Source organism: Corapipo altera, unplaced genomic scaffold, assembly GCF_003945725.1.
Source record: "Corapipo altera isolate COAL_440 unplaced genomic scaffold, ASM394572v1 75, whole genome shotgun sequence".
NCBI lineage: Eukaryota > Metazoa > Chordata > Aves > Passeriformes > Pipridae > Corapipo > Corapipo altera.
Window position 1 is genome coordinate 15,105,634 of NW_020884887.1, and position 23,816 is coordinate 15,129,449.

Sequence of the window (23,816 nt, forward strand, 5' to 3'; positions counted from 1 at the left end):
CCAGCCCTGAGTCTCACACTGCTGCTCTCTCCCAAGCTTTCCAGGGACCCCCTTCCAGCCCTGAGTCTCACACTGCTGCTCTCTCCCAAGCTTTCCTGCTGCTTCTACACCGAAGCTGCTCTTGGCTACCCAATCACAGCTTCTGTTCGATCTTACACGTACGTGCGTGTACACCTCTGCACAGGGGCCAAGGGAAAAGGAAGAGATGCACAGAGAAGACTCTCTAGGCTGCAAACAGCTCAGAAATAGAGAGGTAAATGCCAAGCTGTCTCAGCTCACCATCATGGTTTTGGAGTTGCCCCCCAGGGAGTCCTGGAGGAGCCGTGTCAGTTTGGAGTTGCGGTACGGCACGTGGGTGCTCTTGCCATCCACCAGCGCAGAGATGACATTCCCCAGGGTGGAAAGGGACAGGTTGATCTTGGTGGCTTCCTTCAGTCGCTGCCCTGTGGCTCCAGTTTTTGTCTGTCTTTCAGAGCCCTGCAAAGGGAACCGGAAGCAGGAGTTAAAACAAATCCCCAAATACATCTCCTCCCTCCAAACAGAATCAGCTACACCTGAAGTCTTGCTAGCAGCCATGTCAGTAGCCACCTCACTTATTATTAGAGAACCTGGGTGAGTACCTCAGACACTGTCAGACAGACAAGTCAAGCGTTCAGTGCCAGCAAATTCTGGACTGCTCAAAGTAATGCAGCTGGAGAAAATGGAGATTTTGTCCCCATGAACAAAAATGTTACAGGCAGTCAGTCAGCAGTTAAAAGGTACCTTAGCTGGAGCTGCTAACCACCATCTACAGTTCTTCCTATCAGCAGATCAAGGGAGAGCAGCAACACTGCAATTATTTTGAAGAGTTTCATAGAGCATCCTATACACACATCATGTAAATAAGTTAAGATGCAGACACTGACTGCCTTTAGTCTTGCTTTTCCTGCATCTTCTCCAAAGAAAAGTGCCTCAGTGTAAATCCTGGGCTAAAGGCTTGTTTTACCAGCACGATTACATTGGTTCAAAGTGAGACAGGGAGGAAACCTGCAAGTGATGAACTGCATGGTCACAGTCCCCTGGAAAAACCTCACCAAACCAACCCAACCCTCTTGCCCAAGGCCCTGCTGGGCACACTCACAGCCAGATCCACGAGGTGCAGCTTGCCCATGCGCACGTGCATGTTGCCATCCACGCCCTTCTCGCTGCACTCGATGGTGATGGTGAAGATGGCGTGGGAGCGAGAGCTGTGCTCGTTCATGTTTGTGGCACCAACAGAACCTGGGCACGCAGAGAAAAAGCAGTGATGCCTTCAGAATTAATCAGGTGCTTCTCTAACTCTTCCTGCTCTCAGAGGAAACTCATCCCCACCTCTTTACCCCACCCTGTATTTCAGAAGAGGGCAGAGGGATGCTCAGACTCAGCAGCAAAGTGTATTCCTGGGCACTGAAGCTGCAGTATACATCCAACCTGGACTAGCAGAAGTGTTACAGCCTGCTGCAGCTCTAAGCCAACCACAGGCTCCCAAGAGCAGCAGTTATCCTCATCTGTTTCTTTAAGGCTACAAAGACCAGTAGCCTAAGGTGTCCACAGCTGATCCCTGAAAACAGTTGTATTTTCAAAAATAAGAGCACAGGAATCCACACCAAGAGCAACAGTACTCAGAACTTTAAGTCATTAAATAATCTGAGCTTAACAAAGAAGTCTTGCAGAACACATAAACCACCCTGCACTCATAGCACAGGGCTAATGCTTATCCTGATCAGAACTGAAGAGGGAAAAGGACCAAGAGACACAGTAGCAGTTCTGAGGACACTGACTGCCCTCACTGCATCCTGCCTTTGCTGACCCCCTGTTGGCACTGTCCAATGTGGGAGGCACAGCCTTCTTCACCTGCCCCTACACAAAAGGGGTTTGGGACAAGATAATCTTTCTGTTCTACTCAGCTGAACAACCTTCCCAGCAACAGGACCAGGGTCTCTCCCTGTGCTCTGTCTGAGCTTTAAGCTGCCCCCAGCAAGGCTACGTACGGTTCTTGTGGCCCAGAGTCATGATTCTGTCCATATCATCTGCATTGTTTACGACATAAGCTGAGAGGTCTTTGATATAAACTCCCACATCAGGTCTCTCTTTAACCTAAGAGAGAAACAGTTCAGACTGAGCATCCCTAAGAGACCCCCAGCAGCAGTTCTCAGTGGTACTGTAACAGTGCAGTGATTCACCCCTCCAGGTTCTGGTTTGCACATAAAACACTCAGAGCAGATAAGGAATAAACACTCATGCATAACAACATTCCACAGTTTTCCCCTGGGGGCAAGACATGACTTCAAGTCTCACACTCCAATTCCTAGAACTGCTGAGGGGCCTGTGGGGTAGCACTGCAGGCACAAAAGTGACTGGATGAACAGCCAGGTTCTCACTGTGCAGCTGGCCAGGTGGAAGGGATTCAGAGAAGCCAGGAGTGACAGCCAGCTACTCTGTCTGCAAGGAAAGAGGACTGCTGAGGAGCCCAACCTCCCACTTCCCTTCAAGTGCTGCTCCAGTCTCAAAAGCAGAATGCTGCTCTCTGAGTCCAAGCGAACACCACTTTTGGAAGAGCAGGCTCACCTCTAACCTCTGTGTCTGGTCCTTTCCCAGCAGGTCCCGCACTTCCTCATTGTAAATCTCCAGGTAAGAGACACGAACCAAGAACCTGAACATGAACAGTTTGTTTAGTGAGAATTTGCTCACGTCCCACTAACACAGTCACAGAGTGAAAATGCAGTGAAATACCAACACAATCTTGCTGCCCCCTCAAGAACTGCCTGAGTGGGAGCCTTTCAGCTCGGGTCAGAGGTACCATTTCAGTTGTCACTGTCAAGGTCAGGCTCCTGCCACACATGGACACACACAAAAAAGACAGAAGCAGTGAAGAGAAGCTGTTTACCTTGTGTCCCCCTCTGCCTTGGCAATGTGACCAAATATATGAGCAAAGGAATTGGGAATGATGCCTCTGAGCTCAGGAACTGCTCGGACCCCTTCCATGGTGAAAGTTTTGCCTGTTCCAGTCTGCCCATATGCAAAAATAGTACCTGGGGGACAAGATAAATGAGCAAACTCTGAGAAATTGCTAACTGCAGTTTTATTTCAACCCTTCGTAGCCTGATAGCACTAAACACCTCTATTGTTATGGAGCTGAAATTTTCCACCCACTCCAGTAGCTACTGTACAAGGCTGGGGCAACAGAAATGCTGGGCAAACACAGCAAACAGGGCTGAGCCACTGTTCAATCCAGCCTGCAAGATGTCCAATAGAAAGTTAGCTGGTTTTAATTGTGCAGAGTGATTAAAGTCTGGAGTACTAGTACACTTAAGTTCCACATAAAAAGAATGCAGGCAAGCCCAATTAATAATGTGGTCAATTAGCAGAAGATGATTATGCACCAACTGCAAACCCAACTATTGCTCTAAGCCACAGCAGAAAGGGTGTGAGGGTTCTCCAGCACAGACACAGCACAAGCCCAGCCCTGAACCTGCAGGTGCAACTACAATCTAGACTAGAGAATCAGCCTTCACAGGAAGGCATCCAGAAATATCACTGAGACCCCTGACTCTGGAACTCCAGAAATATAACAGTTCTTAGTTTTAGCCTAGCACTGCTGAAAACTCAAGCTTTCATTGTCAAGCCATTACAGACTGGAAAACTGAAAAGAATATTTCAGATGGAAGGGACCTACAATGATCCCCTAGTCCAACTGCCCAACCAATTCAGGGCTGACCAAAAATTAAGCTTGTTGTTAAGGGCATTGTCCAAATGTCTCTTAAACACTGACAGGCTTGGGGCATTGACCACCTCTCTAGGAAGCCTGTTCCAGTTTCTCAGTAAAGAAATGCTTCCCAATGTCCACTCTAAACCTCCTCAGACACAGCTCTGAACCATCCATTTTTGAACCCCAAATTTTAATCAGCTGAAACCCATGTGTGTTAGCACAAGAGCTTATGAGGCATTTTACAAATGCTGAAAAATTTTGTAAACTGTTGTTGTTTGTAGCACACTGTTATACAAGGCAGTGATCTGCTTTCCTTTATATAATACATTTCCATGCGTAACAGACACACACACAAATCATGGCCATACTCTTCCCAGCTGCAGGAAGCAACAGACTGTCTGTGAGGTAGGCTAGATGTGTTGAAGTAGTCATCTTAGTTCAAAACAGCCAAGTTCAGAGTGCAGCAGTTCTCTGCAGAGGTCCGTGTGCATACCTAGTGCTGCAGAGCCGTGGCAGCTGCCTGGGTGCTGACACTGGACAGGGAAGAGCCACTGAGAACTCTGACAATAAGATAAAGTGCAGATTTTTGCAAAGAGAAGATACAGGATAAAAGCACAGCACTAACTGACCTCAGCTGAATCTTGTTCATCACCAGTCTCCCAGTGTTAATGATCACAGTGGGTACAACCACTGAGTGCTCAGAACAGCAAGTACCTCCAGGCTATTTTAAGTTCACGGCCACGACAGAGACAACACAGGGCCACAGCCCTCAGAAGGTGAAACTCCCTTAAACAAGATCAGCTGGAACTCCAACAAGGCAAAGAATAGGAGATGGGTTGGGATCCTTCACTTAAAACACAGGACTTACCATTGTATCCCTCTAGGACAGAGTCAATGATAGGTCTTGCAGTTAAATTATAGACATCCAGCTGTTTACTCTCTGGTCCAAACACTGTGTCAAATGTAAATGTCTTGGGAGGCTCATTGGAGGAGTCTGTTTTATGCACAGTTATGGTCCCCCTCATCTCATCCACGTTCACAGCCATTTTGTAGCCTGTGGCTTTCTCGCGGTCGTTGAGGGGCCGGCACCGAACCACCACCTTGACATTGTCACAGCTCTCAGGCCTGTCCAGCTTCTCAGGCTTGTTGATCTGCAAGTGTTTAAAAACCAAAAAACACACAGGTCGTAATGCTAGTGTGAACACAGAATCATAGAACAGTTTGGGTTGAAAGGGACCTTAAAGATAACCCATTGCACCCCCTGCCATGGGCAGGGACACCTTCCATGTCCCAGGTTGCTCCAGGCCCCGTCCACCCTGGCCTTGGACACTTCCAGGGATGGGGCAGCCACAGCTTCTCTGGGCAACCTGTGCCAGGGCCTCACTACTCTCACAGAGAACAATTACTTCTCAGTATCTCATCTAACCCTGCCCTCTGTCAGGACGAAACCACTGTGTGTTTAAGCACAAATGCTGTCGAATCAGCTCAAGCAGCTGCACACATCTTTACAGGATTGTGAACTTGGGGAGTTAAAACCTGAACTGGTTTATAATTAAAGCTGAGAGAATAACACACATTTAATCACCCACTGCAACCTGTTCGTCTGCCAACAGGGAAACTCAATGAGTAATCCTTGAGCATTTCATATTCAACGTGGTCTGAGTTTTTTCAGGAAACGCTTTCATGCTTGCAAGCAATCTGCAAGCAGTTTGCTGGAACTGTGTGCAGCCATGACATTCTTTCACATTAATACTGACCACACTCTCAAACCTCACAAAGGTTTGAGCAGGGAGCACTGCTGAAGGGAATTAATTTCAGTTACAACCCTCGGTGTACTTGCTGAAATGTAATCGTTTAGAAAATCCGAATGTTGTATTATAAAACCTCACAAACCTTTTCGTTCATGCAGTTACCAAAACAAATCTTGAAGCGCGGCTGATGAATCTGCTGTCACATGCTCTCCTGATTAAATAAACCTAAAGCCCATTTGCTCTAGTTAAGCCTCAGACACTCCCCTCGGCGCGAGGTGCTGCGGCTGAGCAGATACCTCCTGCTAGAGCAGCGCAGCTGGATGTCAGCCGAAAACAAAAGCCTCTCTCCCCTGCCCGGCTCCCCTCGGGCCTCAGCAGAGGCTGCTGCCGAACGCGGGGAGCGGCTCAGCCCCGCCCGGGCGGGGCAGGGACCGCACACGACGTGCGGCCAAAACCCAGGGGCGGGATTCGGGAGCCGCCACGAGCCCGCCGGGATGGGGGCGAGACCCTCCGGAGAGGCAGAACCCTCCAGCCCCCGCTGCCACGGGACCTCGCCCCGCCCGCAGCCCCTCACCGCCCCGGGCCCGCTCGGCCTGACAGGCGCCCGCACGGGAGCGGCGGGGCCTGCGAGCCCCTGTCAGCCCACCCCGGGCGCGGCGGCTCCTGCCCGCGGCGGGCCAAGGTGCGCAGCAGCCGCGGGGCCGCAGTGTGTGTGTCCCGTGTCCCATGTCCCGCGCCCGGCCCCCCCTCCCGGCTCACCGGCATGATGGCGATGGCGGCGGCGGCAGCACCGCCCGGGCGGCGGCACCGCGGAACAATAACGGCACCGCGCCTGCGCCGCCCCGCCCCGCGCCCAATCCGCGCGCGCCGCAGGAGCCCCACCGCCAATGGCCGGCCAGGGGAGGCGGGGCCGGAGCGGGCCCAGCCAATGACGGGGCCGGAGCAGCGGGGGCGAGGGGAGCGTCCTATCGCCATGGGAACGGCGGGGCGGGGGGGCGGGGCCGGACACCGCCCGGGCTCTGAGGGGGCTCTGAGGGGGATGATCGGGGTCCGGGGGGGCGGCCGGGGCTCGGGGGGGGAGGATCGGGGTCCGGGGGGCTGACCGGGCTCTGAGCGCTCTGATTGGGGTTCACTGGCTCTGACTGGGCTCTGACTGGGCTCTGACGGGGCTGCAGCTCCAGCCTGTTCTCCACACAGAAAATCCATCTCCTCCTTTTCCTGACTGGAACGTTCTGAATTACTCCTGAGATAGAGGGAATGCAGAGTGCCTTAAATATAAACAATACAGACCAAGTGGCACAGAAATCAATTAGCCCTGTGCTTAGAAGAGGCACGTGTCCAGGTTATCTGCCATTCAGTGTAAATTCTCACGGGATGCTGCTGGGATCCTCCACACCTGCTGTTCTACTCACCCCGCTGCATGTCCACATCCCACTGTCCTCGTGCCGTACATTTACAGGAACTAGACTAAGTTATTCCAACAACCTGGCTTTTTCCTTTCATAATATATGTCACTAAGAGTCAAAGACATCATTTTGTGCAACAGGAAAGGTCCATAAATAGTTTCCCTGGCTCCTCAATCCTACCTGTCTCGCTCCCCCCAGGTGTTTCTGCACACCCAAATGCTGTTGGCAGGTCACAGGGCTTTGTTCCAGTCCCACTCCTGCCCTTGCTGCCTTGGCTATGGACAACCAGGGCCTGGGATCCTGGGGCAAGGCCAGGAATGCCCAGCACAGAGCACCAAGCACAGGCACAAACCAAGGGCTGTGTGTCAGCTGTGCTGTGCTTTTCCCGGAGGGATGTAAGAGCAGGAATGTGGACAGGATTGATCTGGGGCTTCCAGAACTCCTCCACCAAACTGACCAGTGTGTCACAGGGCCGGGAATGACAAGACAGGGCCATTCCCTCACCCCAGGGAGTGTCACCAGGTGAGTCAGGAGGTGCGAGGACCAGGTGTTCAAACAGTCACTTTGCAGTTTATTCACTGCCCCGGTGCTGCCCAGAGCTGTGCTGAACGCTGAGACTCGTGGACTGAGAGAGTCATTTCGCACCAGAAAGTGTATAACCCAAGGGGCTGGGGAGAGAACAGGGAGACCCTGTGTGGGTGAGACGGACCTGCCTTGGCTGGGAAGTGCAGTGTGGACCCGGAGAGTGGAGGTTGGTGATGCAGGGCTGCGTTTTCCCAGGATGGGCATCGAAGCTCCTGGCCGAGGCTTCCAGTAGTGCCCGCGGTGACATGGCCCACAGGACAGATGGGCTGTCCAGGCACTGCAGGAGCTGCTCGCTGTCCTTCTCAGGGACAGTCGAAATTAGCCAGAGGGTGAGACTTTAATTATTGTTTTCCCCTCCCCCTCTGTTTAGGATTAAAGTTCTCTGTGCGTCGAACCGCTCAGATAAAAGATAAATTGTTTCCAGCTCTCCCTGGGCAGCTGGGTTTGGATGCAGCCGAAGCCAAAGTCATGTGTGGTACCTGCTTTCAGGGGAACAGTACAGAGCTCCAGCTTACAGTGGTCTCCAGAGGGTTCATGGAACTTGGGGTTTTTAATGGTGCTGCAGAGACAATGGTGTGAGTTCCCAGGAAACACTGATGAGGAAGCCCACATCTACCATGCTTTGGAAAGAAAAGCAGAAATTTTATACCAAGTAACATACTTTTTCTGATGTTAAAGAGACACCAAAACAGTGTATTGAATAAACACTTGAAATAGTTTCAGGCTGAGATGTTCTCATTGCTTGGTTCTTACCTGATATGATTTAGAGATGTTTATTTCCTGTAAATATTGGCTTAGGCTGGAGATCAGGATTTCCAAAGTGGTTATCTCCAAAGATTGACTGCTCTGAGGAAAACTTTTAACTCAGAATTCATAAACCTCCTAAGAACAGTTGTCTTTGAGCTTTTATATGGAAACAATAAACCTCTCTTCGACAGAAACTTGAAATCAGGTGATAACAGGTTGAGATTTAATAGCTCTGCAAATGGAGAGCGGAATGTGGGAAACAGGATAAATGGATTCATCTGGACTGCTGGACCCAGGGTTCCTCAAGCCTTTACACAGCCCAGGAGAGAAAAAGCTGAACTACTGCTGTTGAGCCATCTGATGTGTTTTCTGTCATCACAAACTTCCAGGGAAAATGGATGTCAGGATTGCTCTGTCTGCAAACAACTAAGTCCTATGGCTGCTCCTCAGTTCTCAGTGCTGGAAAGGCATCAGAAAAGGAAATCATACTTAGTACAAGCAGCTGGGATGTTGTTTATAATTCTTGGTTTTGACATTAGCTCCCATTAGGGAGAGTGGCCCAAAGAGCTGCTATGAAGTGCCCTGAACCTACAGAGAGCTTGCAACTTGCCTTCTTCCTGGAAAATGCCTTAACCAGAGAAGCTAGGATTTGGAAGGTGCCAGTTTTCCAGAATCTCACCCTGAAGGTATCCTCCCCTGTCCCCTTTAGAATTCCCTAAAGGAACTCTGCAGAGATGCACTGCTGGTCCTGCCATCTGACCCCCTGAATGAAAAGTCATCCCACATGGACCAGGCTAAAGGAATGGAGGAGGAGGAGGGTCTGTACTGGTCACATCTTACATCTTATTAATGCCCTGTGTAAACCAGGGGCTTTGCATTTTGTTCTGACTCAAGTAGTTTTGGGAAATGTGATGGAGCAGGTAAGAGCAGCCCATCAATGGTTAAACCATAAATTTGGCACCTTAGAGTTAATTGTGCTTTACACTATTTGTGAGTTCTATCTGTTAAGGTGGGAGAAGAGGGAATTCATTGAGTCCTAACAGAAACCCAGCCCTATTCCAAGCTGCTGCTTTAGGAAGATACAACACTCCTTGGCCTCTGTGTACAATGGAAACAGTTTTGCTCAGCTGCTTCTGTAAGTGCATCAGAACTGGATGTATACACAGAAATGCCCTGCCAGCCTTATCTCTTTTTTGCAATAGTCTAGAAATGCTACTTTTTATGAAGTATTTTTACTACCAGATTAAGCAAATTAAGGTAATGTGATGACTAATATTAAACAAGTTGGTGGTTGATGTTGTCTGTTCTGTGTAGCTGCTTGGCCCTTTCAGTTCTCCTCCAATAATGTTCAGGTGTGTGCCATGGGTCCTGTGTGCATTGTCATGGCAGCCAGAGGCCTTCTTCTCACCTCAAAGCAGCTTCAAACGAGATATAAGAAAGAAAAAACCCAGTACATTTTTCCAGGTGCCTCGGTGGAGTCACAAACCTGGCTCTGTGGTCCCAATGCTCAGCAAATTCAAGGGCTGCTAAAATTCTTGCACAGTAAATCAAAACCTGCTCCTGAGCCCAGTTTCTCTGTCGAGGCTGCCTGAGTGGAACAGGTGCTGCACTGAGGCTTCAGTTTTCCCAGGGTGGGAATAACAAGCATGCTCAGCACCGTGCTCATTTTGGGAGGGCTGGGTGCTTCCCCACTGAGTGCTCCAGTACAACCCAGTACCAGCTGGGCACAACTGGGTGAGCAACACAAACCAGTGGTTTAAACAGCACTGAAATGTGCCCTCGCCCTCCCTCTGCAGACACAGCCAACAACTCCCTTCATTTCCAGCCTCCAGACATCCAAAATGCTAATTAGAGCACTTAACAAGATTTGAGTCTTCCTTTGGAGATACTGTTAACAAAATCATCAAAGGACTAACCGTATTTTTCTTCTAACTTTTCCTCCCCCTCAGGGCACAGATATCTCTGTGTCGAGTTACAAGAAAGCAGTTCTCTGGATTGCAGAAATAAGCTCCAAGTTCCAGTTTTACCCTGACGTTTGCCCAGCATCTTCAACAGGCTGTTGGCATCAGTGAAGGCAGAGATCTCTCAGCTTTTCCCTGGCCAGATTATTGCCTGGGAATGTAAGGAGCATGTAATCAGTTTACACACAAAGCAGGGACTATGTCTGGCAGCAGATTTAGGGAGCAGTCGGGGTCGCTGCTGGGGAAGGCCTTTAAGCACACACATAAACATGTATGAACTTGAGTGTTTGATGAGGTTCCACTGATGCACAGCCCTCGTCAGGAGCGTTTGTGTGAACTGAGTCCAAATGCTGTGATAAGTCCAAAGAACTCATTATCATCTGGTTGTCTCTGCTAAACACAAAGCATTCATGTTATTGCTTTTCATATTTTAGTTTTGAAATCACAATTTTTAACCAAACTATGGGGCTGACATTTTCTGCCACTGGAGCGACAGCAAAGTTAGGAGCTGAGCTGAGCCTTGCTGCTCTCAATGCCATTTAGATTGATACTGGCACATAGAATCACAGAATCATTAAGGTTGGAGGAGGCCTCCAGGATCATCAAGTCCAACCTTTGACCAATTACCACCTTGTCAACTAAACCAGAGCACTGAGTGCCATGTCCAGCCATTCAGCCAACACCTCCAGGGATGGTGACTCCAACACCTCCCTGGGCTTACCACCCCTTCCATGAAGAAATCCTTCCTGAAGTCCAATCTGAACCAGTATCTGAGGTGAGAAGGAATAACATTGCATTGTAAATAATGTGGCATTGCATAGTCTAAGAATTGTGGGATACAGGAATAAAGGTTGAACCAATAAGAGGTTTTATTCTGCTTCACTTTTGAATTTCCTTGTTCTATTTCCAGATTCTGTAGCTAAACTAATTCAGAATCAACTGTAACTCAAAGGAAAGTTTGAAACTTGTGCACGTGTCACAGAATGCAATTATTTCCCCCAAGACTCTTATCTTCTTTATTCGGTGTTTTCTTCTTCTCCCTTTAGGCCCAATTAAAATATCTGCAGTGCATTGCAATTTCTTGTCCTTGCAGCAAAAACCAGTGGAGAGGACGAGGTCTATATGTTTCATTTTCAACACACTAAACGTTGTTCATGTTTCCAGGTCTTTCAACGACTTGGGCATAATGAAGAAGCGTTAATTTGTTTACCCCAAGTACCAAGGGCTCCTGGATGAGCATTCTGCTTCCCACAGACGTGTTTAACCTTGTCAGATCCCCTCACCATACAGAGAAGCACACACAGCACTGTGTAGGATGTTGGCTTCTTTATTTTTTTAATTTTTTAACTTTTTTTACAGGTAATCCCATTGGTGCAGACACTGGTGGTGCAGAGCAGCTGTAAATGCTCTCCAGCTGAGATCTTGAGAATGGAAAGAATTATCCTGGATGAGCTTCAGCAGGATTTTTACACAGCAACACCAATGGATTTCTTAAACATTGTAAGCACTACATTTTGCAACTTTTTTCTTTAAAGAAACAACTCCTTATCAAATAAGACTAGAAAACACAGATGCACACACACACACACACACACACACACACACACACACACATCCTTCCCAAGATGCTCTGCAAACTACCTGTTCCTACCTATCTGCAAGTCTTTTAAAGAATATTACAGTAACTTTCTTTTAAAATTAATTTTTAAAATTTTCTACTATTTAAAACCTTTCTTTTTTCCTGAAAAAAATTTACTCCTGTCTTTAAAGGACAACTAAAATGGACATTTAAAAGATTCTCATAATGCACAACTCTATGCCATTTTTATTTTTTTAAATACACGCTGCAAAAATATTTCTAACTATTTCCCTTCTATTAATACTGTACATAGAAAGCTGTCAGAGTTTTGCTACATTTCACACACAGGTTTTTCCTTAAATCATTTTCCTTTTCATCCCACTAATTATTCATTTATGCAATGAGACTACTCCGATCTGGCACTTAGTTCACATTGCAGTTACTGAACATCTGATAGAAACAATTAAACTTTATCTTCAAGAAACGATCATGTGCTGGTAAGGCAAAATTCATGTGATACAAACACATCCTGGATCCCTTTTTTAAGGTTATGTGCAAATATCAAGCCATTAGAGGCTGCTGATTGTGAAAACTGCCTTTTGCAGGTGCTTGTTTCCTTGGGAAATTCAGAGTGCAGTTGGAATTACTGGTTTTGCTGGATTTGGAGCTGCTGGCCTGAACTGAATCTCCTGGGCAGCAATCTGGATAACGTAGAAACTTCAGAGATTGTTAGGAAACATAGACCCCGTACATTCATTATCAGTTCAATGATTGGCAAGTACAAACACAAAACACAAAGAAAAAGGTGGGGGAAGCCTTCGGGTTTCCTGCTATGAGATGAAATTCATCTGTACTTCTGGGTGATGACATATGAAAACATATCAACTCCACTGACCTCTGCTTTTCTTTGTATATATATTCATATATATATATATGTACACTCTCTCTTCTCTCCAGTCCCAGGCCATGTGATGTCCAGCTGGCCCCATCTCCCCCCAGCTGCCTCAGAGGAATCCTTCCCTCCACGTCGCGCTCTTCACCAGGCAGCTGCAGCACTGGATGGCCTCCCACCAGCTCGTGCAGTTCAGGGGCTCCACGCTGGTCTTGGTGATCATCACCTTGGAGCTGGACAGGCAGACTCCTGGCTGGCTTTGTGTTACTACTGACCTGCTAAAAAAGCACAGGTAGGAAGCAAAATGGCCTTTGGTCACAAATGCTGAGGGCAGGACACGGTAAATGAATAAAGGCGTGTGTGTTAACAGCCAGCACTGCACTTCAGCAGCTCCTGAGACTCGTGCCTGTGTTCTGCCTTTGCTGCAGACCCTGCTGGTGCTAACAAAAGGGAACAAAACTGCAACTCAGGGGTGGGACTGGGGAGAGGGACATCCCTTTGGCAGAGAAGGGAGGTCTCCAAATTCTTGGCCACAGATCCTGAGTCAGGGGAGATTCTCCCATGACGGGAGAGTCTGAGACCACCTAGAAACCTGCCCAGTGTCCGCAGCCTCCCACTGAACACTGCAAAAAGTACAGTCTAAGCACAGACACTGCTTGTAAAATATAATCAGTTTGACCTCTAATGACCAAAGGCAAGATCAATTTTTTCATGGATTTTTTTCTACAGCTTTCCCCCAGTTTTATAAAACACATAAAAGAGAGAGCACTGTCAGCTTACTGTCCACCCATTTCGTGGTCTAGAATTTGTGTGAAATAACCTGGCCTCCTGCTGTCCTGTCCCTCCTGCCTGTTGTCTCCTAAAGAGAGGGAGCACTTGCCCACCTTCTGTGTGGTAATTCCTGGTTAAGTGTTTTGCATCAGGACCAACAGCATATTGCTGCTATGCCTTTACTGGAGCATCCAGCCTGCCCCTGCCCTCCCCCTAATTACAGTGACAGGAGCAGTGGCCAGACAAGGAAGTAATTTATCCTGAACTTACAAAAATCTGCATCTTTCCTTACAGGTGAACAGTGCTGAATTCATAAAGAGCCTGTGGATCAAGAGCTAATGTGCCTGCAGCCACCCAATGCTGTTTGTGTTTTCTATCCCATCAGCCAAGCTGTCCAGGGCCATCCCAAGGCAAGGCTGCCCTGCCACCACCCTTCTGCCTGGAAGAATTCCCATCAGGAGAGGCTGAGGGTCACTGTAAGCCAGGCTGTTTCAGCACCTTTCCCACCTACTAATCCCAAATTCCTGACTTAGCCATGCAGACTGATGAGTGTTGGGATGGCCCCCCCTGCCCAGTGGGGAGGGGAGGCAGGGGTGGCTCGTGCCCTCAGCTGCCCATGGCCTCCCTTACAGCCACCCCACAGGCTCTAGTGGAGAACTACTGCCTTGGCAGGTCCCAGCAAAGAGAGCAGCCAAAACAACAGGGAAAAAGCATCACTGTGCTTCTCAGAGGATAAAGACAGTTGGTATTACCTGTCTATTTTTATGTCCCTCCTAAGCAGTGTTTGTTCCCCTCAGTTTTAATGTCATTAGATACAACGAGCTGGGGAGAGGAGGGACTCGGTCACAATCCTTCAACTCAGAGCTCCAGCTGGCAGGCAGCTACAAACTGCAGGGAGAACCAAATGCTTCCGTTTATTTTTAAAATAGCCATGATGAAGTTTGACAGATGGAGCCTTTCATCCAGCTCACACCATTGTTCTCTCATTAGAGCTGATCTGGCTCACCCCGTGGGAGCCTGAGCAGGAGCTGCTCTCGAGGAACAGGGAGTCCCCACTGCTGCCTCTGGAACAGCCCTGGGGTGGAACCAAGGTTTTGGGTCAGCAGTGAGAAGCCTCAATCAAACCTCCAGTTTTCCTAAGGCCTTACCCTGGAATCAGGGGTCTAGAATCTTCTTCCTGGTTAAACCATTAAAGACCCAATCACAGATCCTTATGAAATGTCTTCTCGTCCACAACCCCCATTGCCTTGGGCCCTCACCAACCAGCACATGCTGGTCAGTGTTTTTCAAATTTGTTCTGTCTTAGCAGACTGGGCAATACAAAATGCCTTTAATTAATTCCCCTCAACCACATTATTTCTTATTAACTGCTAATCTTCATAGCAAAGCAGTTTCACAAAGGTCAGATTAAACCTCTCAGACTTTTAAAAACCAGCTTCACACATTCTTTTCAAACAAATGGCATTTTGGTTTTGTTTTAGATAATAGGGCCAGTGTTTTCAGGCGATTGTTACCCTACTTTGAAGGTGTAATCCAGCCAGTACAGGATGGATACCACCACACCTGCAACCCTGTCACAGAATGGGAAGGGGTTCCATATGGGCTGGCACAGCCTAAATACTGGGCAGGTGTCTCATGTAATGACATGGGACAAATAATTTGGGGACAGGGATGGGACAGGAGCAAGGAGACCCTCATGCTGTGTAAGAGCAGAATTCATCAGTGCAGGGAGAAAGTTTCTGGCCTTCCTCCCCTTCCTCATTGTCTTACCTTGCAGGAGAGGAATTCCTGACCAGCAGCCTTGCAGGACTGATTGCTGAGAGCTGTTCAGGCTTTCTCAAGTGTTAAATCTGCCAGAGCTCCCTCTGAGAACACAGAGAGCTCTGTGTGTGTGCAGGGAGAAAGCCACACTGCTCTTCCAACTGCCAAGAGAGTGCCAAGTGTTCCAGAAACATCCAGTGCCAGAGACAGTGCAAACAACACGTGTGGAGAGACATGACTGGAACCAGCAGTGAAACCCAGGGAATTCCCACCAGCCAAGTCAAGGTGCTGCAGGCTGTGACTGTGAATGCTGTACTGAGGGGGCTCTGCCCAGGCCAGGGGTGCTGCAGGAGCAGGACTCTGGGTGCTGGGTTAGACCAGACGAGGGTCCCGAGGTCCCCACACACCCAGGCCAGGCAGCACCACGTCTGGGACATGGGATTTATTCATCCTACCCCAGGGAAGGTTTTCATTTCATGGTAGGGCTCCTCCCTCCCCCTGAGCAGCACCTTCCTTTTCTCTCACAAGCTGTGACTTGACTACCTGTCTTGTGGAAGGAGGCAAGTTGTCTTTTGCAGTTTCCATGAAATAAAATGTAAGCTTGGTCTGCACCTGGAATAGCCCAGCCAAAAGGTGATGCCCACGTGGATCACTGAAGGAAACAGGGCTGTGACTGGCTCTGCTTCCCTCCCATCCCTTTGCTCTGTCTCAGGCATCATCACCAGCTGTGTTAACCCATGGAAATGCAGCAGAAAAATCCCACACACAGTAATTAACATGCTGTAACTTTATCCCACAACAACCACAACCTCATGTTTTCCCCCAGCTTTGAGCCTAGGGGTGTAGTTTCTTGCCCATAAGCTGGATGGTATCTTAAAACCCATGAACAAACCTGCTTTTCAAAACCTCTGCAGATCTCTATGATCAACATTCAAAAGCAAGCACTAATGGGGGTTGACTCTAAAAGACAAAGCCAGTGCTGGAAGGCCCATCAGGGCCCCTTGTTCCCAGTCAGGGTAAGATGCCATAGTGGGATGGGGACAGTTCACCTGGAGCCTGCCTGCTCCCCCAGGACACGCCGTGCTTCCTTCTGACAGCACAGGTCCCTCCTGCACACCCACTCCAGCACTGGAGTTACCAGGAAGGAACAAACACCAGTGGTTCAGCTTCAGCAGGTTAAAAGTGTCACTTACCTTTGTGGTTCTGCCAGCACTCAGAACGGGGCTTCTGGCCCCAAAAAACAGTTACGGGAAGGAGCTGCTCTTGTACCAGGACTGGTCTTGTTACAGAAAAGCATTTTGGATAGTGGGAGCTGCACTGATTCCCTTCTCTCTGGCACAACAGGGGCACAGGCTGTTAACACCATTCCTGGACAAGTGAGGAGTGACAAGATGAACAGCCCCCCCAGAGGTGACAATGACCATGTCCCCTGTTTGGATTGTGTGTAGCAAACACCACAGACACAAGCTGACTCCAGCTGCAGCTGAACCCATGCTGTGGATCCCATTTGCTGCACCCCAGTTGCTGCTGAGAACGTGCCAGGGGCAGCGAGTGCTGGCACAGCTCTGGTGTGGTTATGGCTGGTTCTGTGAGGATTGTTGTTCTGGGGAATATTCAGTCCTAACCCTCACCCAGACTCCCCTTGCTGGTGCCTCATTTCAGGCCAGACTTCCAGATGCCTGAAGCTGCCACCACCTTGTAAACAAAGCTGCAAATCTGAAATCCCCTACGGTGAGCACCTACAGAAGGGTTTTAAACCACCCACAGAAAAACCAAAGCAATTCTGAGCTCCCTCATCCACCACAATGTCCCCCACTCATAAACCCCACAAAAAGGAACTGTGTCACCACTCAGACACCCAGGAACCACTACAGGTGAGGGTGGAGCTGTCCCACTGCAGCCAGACTTGGTGTCACTACTCACAGGGAGCATGTGATGACTTAGGAAAATTCATATACACATTTGCACAAATAAAGAATTGATCAAGAGACAAGAAAACTGCAGAGGGAAGAGTAATGCAATAGTTATACCTCATTTCTGAGGCTGCATCTATACAGTTGTTGGTGTTTTTTTCCCCCTAATTAGCTTTAGTGCGTTAAATTCAATTTGAACAGTACTTACAGTTCAATTCTGCAGGAAGGCAGAGGGTGCACTGAGATGGAGCGAGGCATTAACTCCTGGCAGGTCCCAGAGCTCCCCCTGTTCCTCCTCAGCAAGGTGTGCAACTGCAACCCCACTGTGGCCGAACCATGGCCATGACAAACAGAACTTAATCAACCCTTCTGAGCAATTTGGAAAAAGAACAAAACGCTTTTATTCCCAGTTCACCTACCCAGCTGGAATCTGACTCGACAATAGCTCCAAACCGGATGAAAGCTCTGCCAAAGAAATTAGACTGGTTGGCCTCAAAAGAGAACACAGGCAAGTTTAAAACAGTCATCAAAGCAGCAGCAAAGGCTGTTTCGAGGCACAGCTCAGCTCACATGGGGCTCCAGCTGCCCCCTGCTCTGTGCAGGGCACCACAGATGTGCAGACAGACAGACAGAGCTCTCCAAGAGTACGGGCAGCTCCAAGTTCACGGCCCCCAGGACACAGCTGGGTCAGAGCCTGGTGCTTCCCACCCGGTCCCCCTGCCCCTGGCACACGTGGAGCCTCATCCCTGCCCGTGGCAGCAGGGCCAGGCAGGGATGGGCAACGTGGGGGGAACATGCTTGTCAGGGGGGTTTGTCCCTCCCTGCCTGCAAGTGGCAGGAGGCCCCAGACCTTCTCCATGGGCCCAGCTTGGGCATCTTCAGGCCACGGAGCTGTGACAGCTGAGATTTATTTCCAAGTTCTAATTTATGCCAAGGGCCTCCAGAGTTTGAGTGGCTGCCAGTACCACCCCCCAGGCACAGGGCTCAGTGCACCAGCCTCTCCACCTTGGCAAACTCCTGGTCCCAGAGACACAACTGCCCTGGGAGCCCGGGGGGCTCCTGCCACACTCACCCACCCCTGTTCCTGCTGCTCCTCACCCACTGCAGCCTCACCCTCCAACAAGAGGCAGGGGCACAAGGGGGAGCTCCCTTCAAACCTCCTGCTCAGGACTGGCTTTGGGCTGCTCCCACCCCTGAGCCCCAGGGACAGCAGGGACAGCAGCAGCCTGGGGAAGGGCAGGAGGTTGGGGCAGCAGCTGCCCTGACACGGGGGTGCATAGGGGACATCTCACTTCAGTCACAGGGCAACGGGGTTCATGGGGGGGACACTGGGATCACGTGAGGGTTGTGAATCTGGCCACAGCACGCTGTTGTTGCAGTGGTTACACCTGCATACAAACCATGGTTTTAACAGATGTTTGTTAAACAAGTCAGTTTTGTTTTTATTAAACCCAACTTTGGTACAAGCAGGTCATTCCTGAGATTCGTTTACAAGGTTGTTTAAAACAAAGATAAACTGGGGCCTCTCCCTGTTCCTGTGTGAAGTGACTGGGGCACAGACATCACACTTTGTTTTTCCCCCTTCCTTTTTTTTAAACAAGTATTTGTGTAAGGGGAAGTCAGTCTGTAACAAACACAGAACTCACATCAGGAACACTGAGATCCAGCTTTCAACCATCCCCCTCCATTAATATGTAACATTTAGTTGTCCTTTAAAAGGGTTCCCTTCTCACCCATCCCATCCTGGTGGGATGAGTGGAGCTCAGGAAGGTGGGAGGTGGGCAGGGAGCTCTGGGGAAGGGGTTCCAGTGTGAGGCAGCACGTGCTGCCCTCAGAAAACTCAACAGAGGGAGATTGGGGGGTTTTGGTTACAAAACCTGTAAGCAGACAGAAGAAAGCTGCACAGAGGAGTTATTGCTATGATAGGTGAGAATCCAGCCGAAAGATTAGGGAGTCAGGCTATAGGTGTCAGGTTAGGGACATCAGGTTCTCCAGTTACACCCCAAAACCAGACAGGAGAGGACCCCTGGGACCCTGTTACTGCGGCAGCTCAAGCAGCAAAGCCAAAAGCCCCTCACACTACCCCAGCTTTGTCCCTCATCTCCCTGGAGTCAGTCAGTGTTAACTGCTTGGGAGGGGCTGTCACTCCAAAATTAGCATTCTGGTTTTAGTGCCAGCCATGCAGCAGCCTGAATTAGCAGTTTACCTTTTGGCAAATATCTTGGATTTCAACTTTACCAAGAAACCTGATCAAGCAAACTGTTCCCCATCAAAAGACACGGTGCATCTTAGTCCTTGCTACATATTCTCTTCTGTGCAATGTATTGCAAGCTTAAAGGTGAAAGCACCAATTAATTTCTTCTGCATGAGATGTTTTGGCCTTAATAAATCTTCTAATTAATATCTTCCTGTTGTTATGGAGTAGGCACTGGGAAGACTAAAGAAGCTACAGAAAGAACAAAAAAGAATCAGTGTTTAAGTTTCAGTTATTTACATTGAGTAAAGACAGCACGAAAGGTCAAAGCCCCACTCTAATGTAGCTGGGGCTGGGCACAGACATTGAACTTGGAGAAGCTCCCCAGCTGCCATCATCTTCTTTGGAACTGGTAATCAGAGGACTGATTTAAGTTTTCCTGAGGAAAGACTGCTGATGGAACACCTGAGGAGTCCCATGGGATGGAGAGCCAGGATGGGAGAGCTGAGGAGCTGCCCCCAGCCCGGCCAGGACTGCAGGCACTGCCACCACACACAGAGCTGGGGCACACAGAGCTGGGGCACACAGAGCTGGGGCACACAGAGCTGGGGCAGTGGCTTTGCAGCCCCCTTGCCTGGAGCCATCCCTCTCAGCTGTGCAGTCCCCACGGAGCAGCCAAGGACAAGGAGACCAGGCAGGGGTTGGGTTGTGTCCTGAGGGAAAGCACCAGCACATCCCAGGGCCTTGGCTCTGGGACTGTAACACACGGGCAGCACCCACCTCACTGCTGAGGTTTTGTTCCTCAAGCTGGGGCTGCAGAAGAAGCTCCCAGAGAAGCAGCACTGGAGCAGACGCTGCCTCAGCCCAGCTCCCCATGCCAGCTGTGTCTGAGCACAGCACCCACCTCAGTCCAGCACCAAACACAGCCCAGGGGGCCCAAAGTCACCTGCACACAACTTTGTGTGCAGCACTGGCCCAGAGAACAAGCCTTTGGGTAAAGCTTCAGCTCTCTGAAGGCAGAACCCCAGACCAACGCTGTGCTCCTTTGTTGGCCTCACCCTAAGCACAGGATGTGCCTCTTCAGAAAAGGACACAGCTCTGGAAGTGCCCCCTGGAAACCCTCCAGCTCTGCTCCCTTCTCATCCTACCCTTCAATCACCTCTTTGGGCACCATCACATCAGCAAAGCTGCTGGTAGAACCTGCTCAGCCACCAGACCCCACAAAGCAGATGAACCAACGAGCTTCAAGGCTCCTGCCCAAACAGGGATGGCCTTGGAATTAATATCTTAGAATTTCTCCCCAGATTACAGATGAGGTGCATTTCTGCATACTCTATGATTAGCTAGTTGTTAATTAATTAGCTAATTATATTTTTGAATGCTCCCAATAGTCACAAGACAGCCTGTGACTGGTAAGATTTGCAATCATGACACAGTATTATTTTGACAGATAATACAGATAATGACTGGATAGCACAGAAAATGCACCATCAAATAAATGACACCACAAAAACTCAAAATACACGTGAGATTTAATAAAAGAAAAAAAGTACAAAGTGAGTGGAAAGAAATGAAAGTAAAAAAAAACCCAAAACCACGAACCCAAACACGCTGGGAATGACAAAGCAAAGGGATGCAGCACGTCCCAGAGGGTTGTGTCCCCCAGGCAGGTCTCCAGGAGCCTCCTTGGCCCCAAACCACCCACCCCATCTCCACTCTGGGGCACCCACCACAGCCAGGTGTGAACCCCCCTCAGAGACCCACAAAACACAATTTAAATTAGAAAGCAGACAACATACATGATGGTAAATGTTTAAATGATAAAAAAATGGATAGTTTTTCCCATTAATACCGATCTTTTACAGATAAATGTATAAAACAGCCAAAGGATGTGTAACTGAATGGTTTCAGTCATTTCTGAAGGGTTTTCTTTCACTTCTTCTACCCTACCAGATGTAAGTCTTCGGACTGGATGAGATTAGAATCACCACATATTTGTAACTTGTTAAATAAAAATAAGATATAGAACTACCCTATATACCACAATATTTAAATCTTGTCTCAGCCAAAGGAAAAAAACAAGTACTGGGGAAAAAAATATGACTGAGTCCTACTGGGGAGATTGTGATGTTGAACAAGCAACTACAAGGACAAGGGCTGTCCATCACAACATAAAGTCAAAGTAATATAATAATCATAGTCATTAAAATATTCTTACATACATTCTGAATGTCATCAGAAAAAGCTGTAAATTTCTCTGCAATGCCCATGGATTTGAAGGTTTTTTACTCTTTCTTTGTAATCATCGCTTTTCTTAACTACCTGTTATTCTAGGAAAAAAGAATTGATCTCTGATGAGCCAGGGCAGAGAGAAATCATTTGCATAGATCTTGCTGGCTGCAGCATGAGATCAGGAGAGAACTATTGACTGGGAACACACTGGTGAGGCAGCTGGGGCCACACCAGTACCACCAGTCACTGTTTCATGCCAGCATTGGCCTTGAGAAGCAAAACACTGAACGAAAGAGTGCTGCTTGCTCAGGCAATTAGTGCACCAGAGTTTCTCTCATTAGCAAAAATCAATAACAAATAAATTGCTACATGATTGGACTGCAGTCAGAGGTGAGGTGGAATTGTCTTTTTGCACGAAACAGAGGGTTGGGTTCCTTGTCTGGGTTTGAGAAAACCACACTAACCCTCCCAACATTTGACAGTTACTGTTTAAAACACATCTAACCTGGAGGCACAGCCTTAATAATTAAACGTTCAGCTTTCAGCAGACTCCCAACAAGTGCAGAATTTTTACTCTTTGAACAACAGCCTGTTCTAAAAGGTACCGTGAGGTCTTGGTGAGGTTCTTTCCTACGAGCATCAAGTAACACTGACAGGACTGTCAGGATATCCATGGAAAGGCCAATGTCCATAGGAAAACAGTTTGACACCTGAGCATGTATTCAGAAAGGAAAAACAAGCTGCTTTAATGGGATATGCGAGGTAAAGAACCTCAGAGTGCAGCAAAGCCCCTGGACAGTGGGGCCCAGGCCCTGACTCTCCCTCTGCACGGCACAGCAGGAGTTTGCTGACAGCCCAAAGACAAGTCTGGAGTAAAAATCACATCAGAAAAATCCTGCAACATTAATAACTAAATAAAAACACACACACTCACAACTAACACTTAGCCAGCCAGTGTTTTGATAAACTCTAAAGACACTATGTGAGGGTTAATATAAAATATTTCCTTTTGTTTAGCCTAGGATCTGATGGATAAATGGAATTGGGTCCAGCTATTTTTCCATGACAACATAGCTAGTAACTCTGTTCAGTTATTGTCCTGCCTAGTCACAAAATGGTTTGAGTGGAAAAAATTAATATTGATCCTAATTATTCCTCTAAGCTCAGTTGCCCAGGAAAACAAGGCTGTGATTTCTAGGCATGAGGAGTGTCAAAGGAAGCCCCTTCTAAGAAGAACAGAGCCTGTCAGCATAAACACAGAGCACAGCTCAGGAGCAGGGGTTCTCCTTATTAGGCACATTGTAAGTTTAAGGTTAAAGAGTAAAAGTAAAGATGATGGCTTAAATAGTTTCCACAACAGTAAATACACTGGTAAGTGACAACTGAAAAGTTACACAAATCCTGTAGTTCCACATTATTCAACAAACTCTTATGAAAACCTTTCTCTATAAATGTTCTACTTTAGCAGTTAAGAAAATTCAAAACATTGTCCCATGAATTTTATTAACCACTCTCTCTCTCTCCTTATATATATATATATTATAAATGATGTAGAAAGTGTTTAGAGTAATTCAGGATTAAATACAGAATTACTGGAATGAGGGTTACTCTAAGATTCCCAGGGCAGAAAGCCTAAGCACTGTGTTTTTCTATCCATTCTAAAAATTTGAGAATTTTGTTAGAAAAATAAACATTTCAGCATTTTTCATACCACTCCTCTCACTGTGCATGTACTAGGGAAGGTCAATGAGCAGTCACCTTAGCCAGTTAAAAAACCTAAATGCAGAAAGCAGTTATTCAGCTGGTGGGTAAGATGAGTTCAGACAGTTACGGTCAGTTCATACTCGGCTGCTCAGTCGCTGGGTTTGGAACAAAACATCTTAACTTGAGGGATTAGCTGGCTTTGTTTAACAAAATGTACAGGTTAGGTCAGTTCCTGCAAACCTCCTGATAACTCTGCACAGGTGACAGAGGGTCACTGCCACCACCGGAGACGCTCATTGTCACTTTGGTCCACGCACACAGTGTTATGAGAAGGGTCACAGGGTGGGAAACTCAAGCAACTTAACACATGAAAGCACCAAGTCCACTCTTGGCCTGAAAGTCTGTGTGTGATTAACTGAAAGAAACAAAACATAAAAAAAAAAGCATGAATTAAAGTTATGAAAATCAAACAAAAGCAAAATGTAGCAAAATATGTTAAAACCAAGGGAGGAGGAGGAGGAGGACAAACACTGCTGGGGCAGCTGAAGGCTTCAGATGACAGCACCCCTCCAAGGCCCTCTGCACAGCACAAA

The 23,816-nt window shown here is 48.2% G+C and overlaps 2 protein-coding genes and 1 long non-coding RNA gene across 10 annotated transcripts in view; 1 reads left to right on the forward strand and 2 right to left on the reverse strand.

The window, feature by feature from the left end:
* The window catches only part of KIF3A (kinesin family member 3A), a 20,145-nt gene extending 13,808 nt beyond the window's left edge, over positions 1 to 6,337 (reverse strand). For all 3 annotated transcript variants that reach the window (XM_027643399.1, XM_027643398.1, XM_027643397.1), the window contains exons 1-7: positions 6,238 to 6,337; positions 4,596 to 4,878; positions 2,906 to 3,050; positions 2,587 to 2,671; positions 2,010 to 2,115; positions 1,121 to 1,260; positions 280 to 477 (exon numbers count right to left, since the gene is read on the reverse strand). In XM_027643399.1, coding sequence (XP_027499200.1) covers positions 280 to 477; positions 1,121 to 1,260; positions 2,010 to 2,115; positions 2,587 to 2,671; positions 2,906 to 3,050; positions 4,596 to 4,878; positions 6,238 to 6,243 — 963 coding nt within the window. In that variant the 5' untranslated portion in view covers positions 6,244 to 6,337. The remainder of the gene's footprint in view (positions 1 to 279; positions 478 to 1,120; positions 1,261 to 2,009; positions 2,116 to 2,586; positions 2,672 to 2,905; positions 3,051 to 4,595; positions 4,879 to 6,237) is intronic.
* A 221-nt stretch (positions 6,338 to 6,558) lies between these two features.
* On the forward strand, positions 6,559 to 12,804 carry LOC113947134. Its single transcript, XR_003527647.1, has 3 exons — positions 6,559 to 9,034; positions 11,537 to 11,677; positions 12,714 to 12,804. It is a non-coding gene; the product is annotated as an uncharacterized LOC113947134 (long non-coding RNA).
* Positions 11,486 to 23,816, reverse strand: part of SEPT8 (septin 8) — a 41,499-nt gene continuing 29,168 nt past the window's right edge. For 2 of the 6 annotated variants that reach the window (XM_027643403.1, XM_027643401.1), the window contains exon 10: positions 11,486 to 12,926. In XM_027643403.1, the coding sequence (XP_027499204.1) occupies positions 12,761 to 12,926 (166 nt within the window). In that variant the 3' untranslated portion in view covers positions 11,486 to 12,760. Of the gene's footprint in view, positions 12,927 to 15,330; positions 15,342 to 18,514; positions 19,540 to 20,801; positions 23,639 to 23,816 lie in introns of those variants that run through there. The other 4 variants (XR_003527646.1, XM_027643402.1, XM_027643404.1 and 1 more) reach the window with 4 other exon arrangements.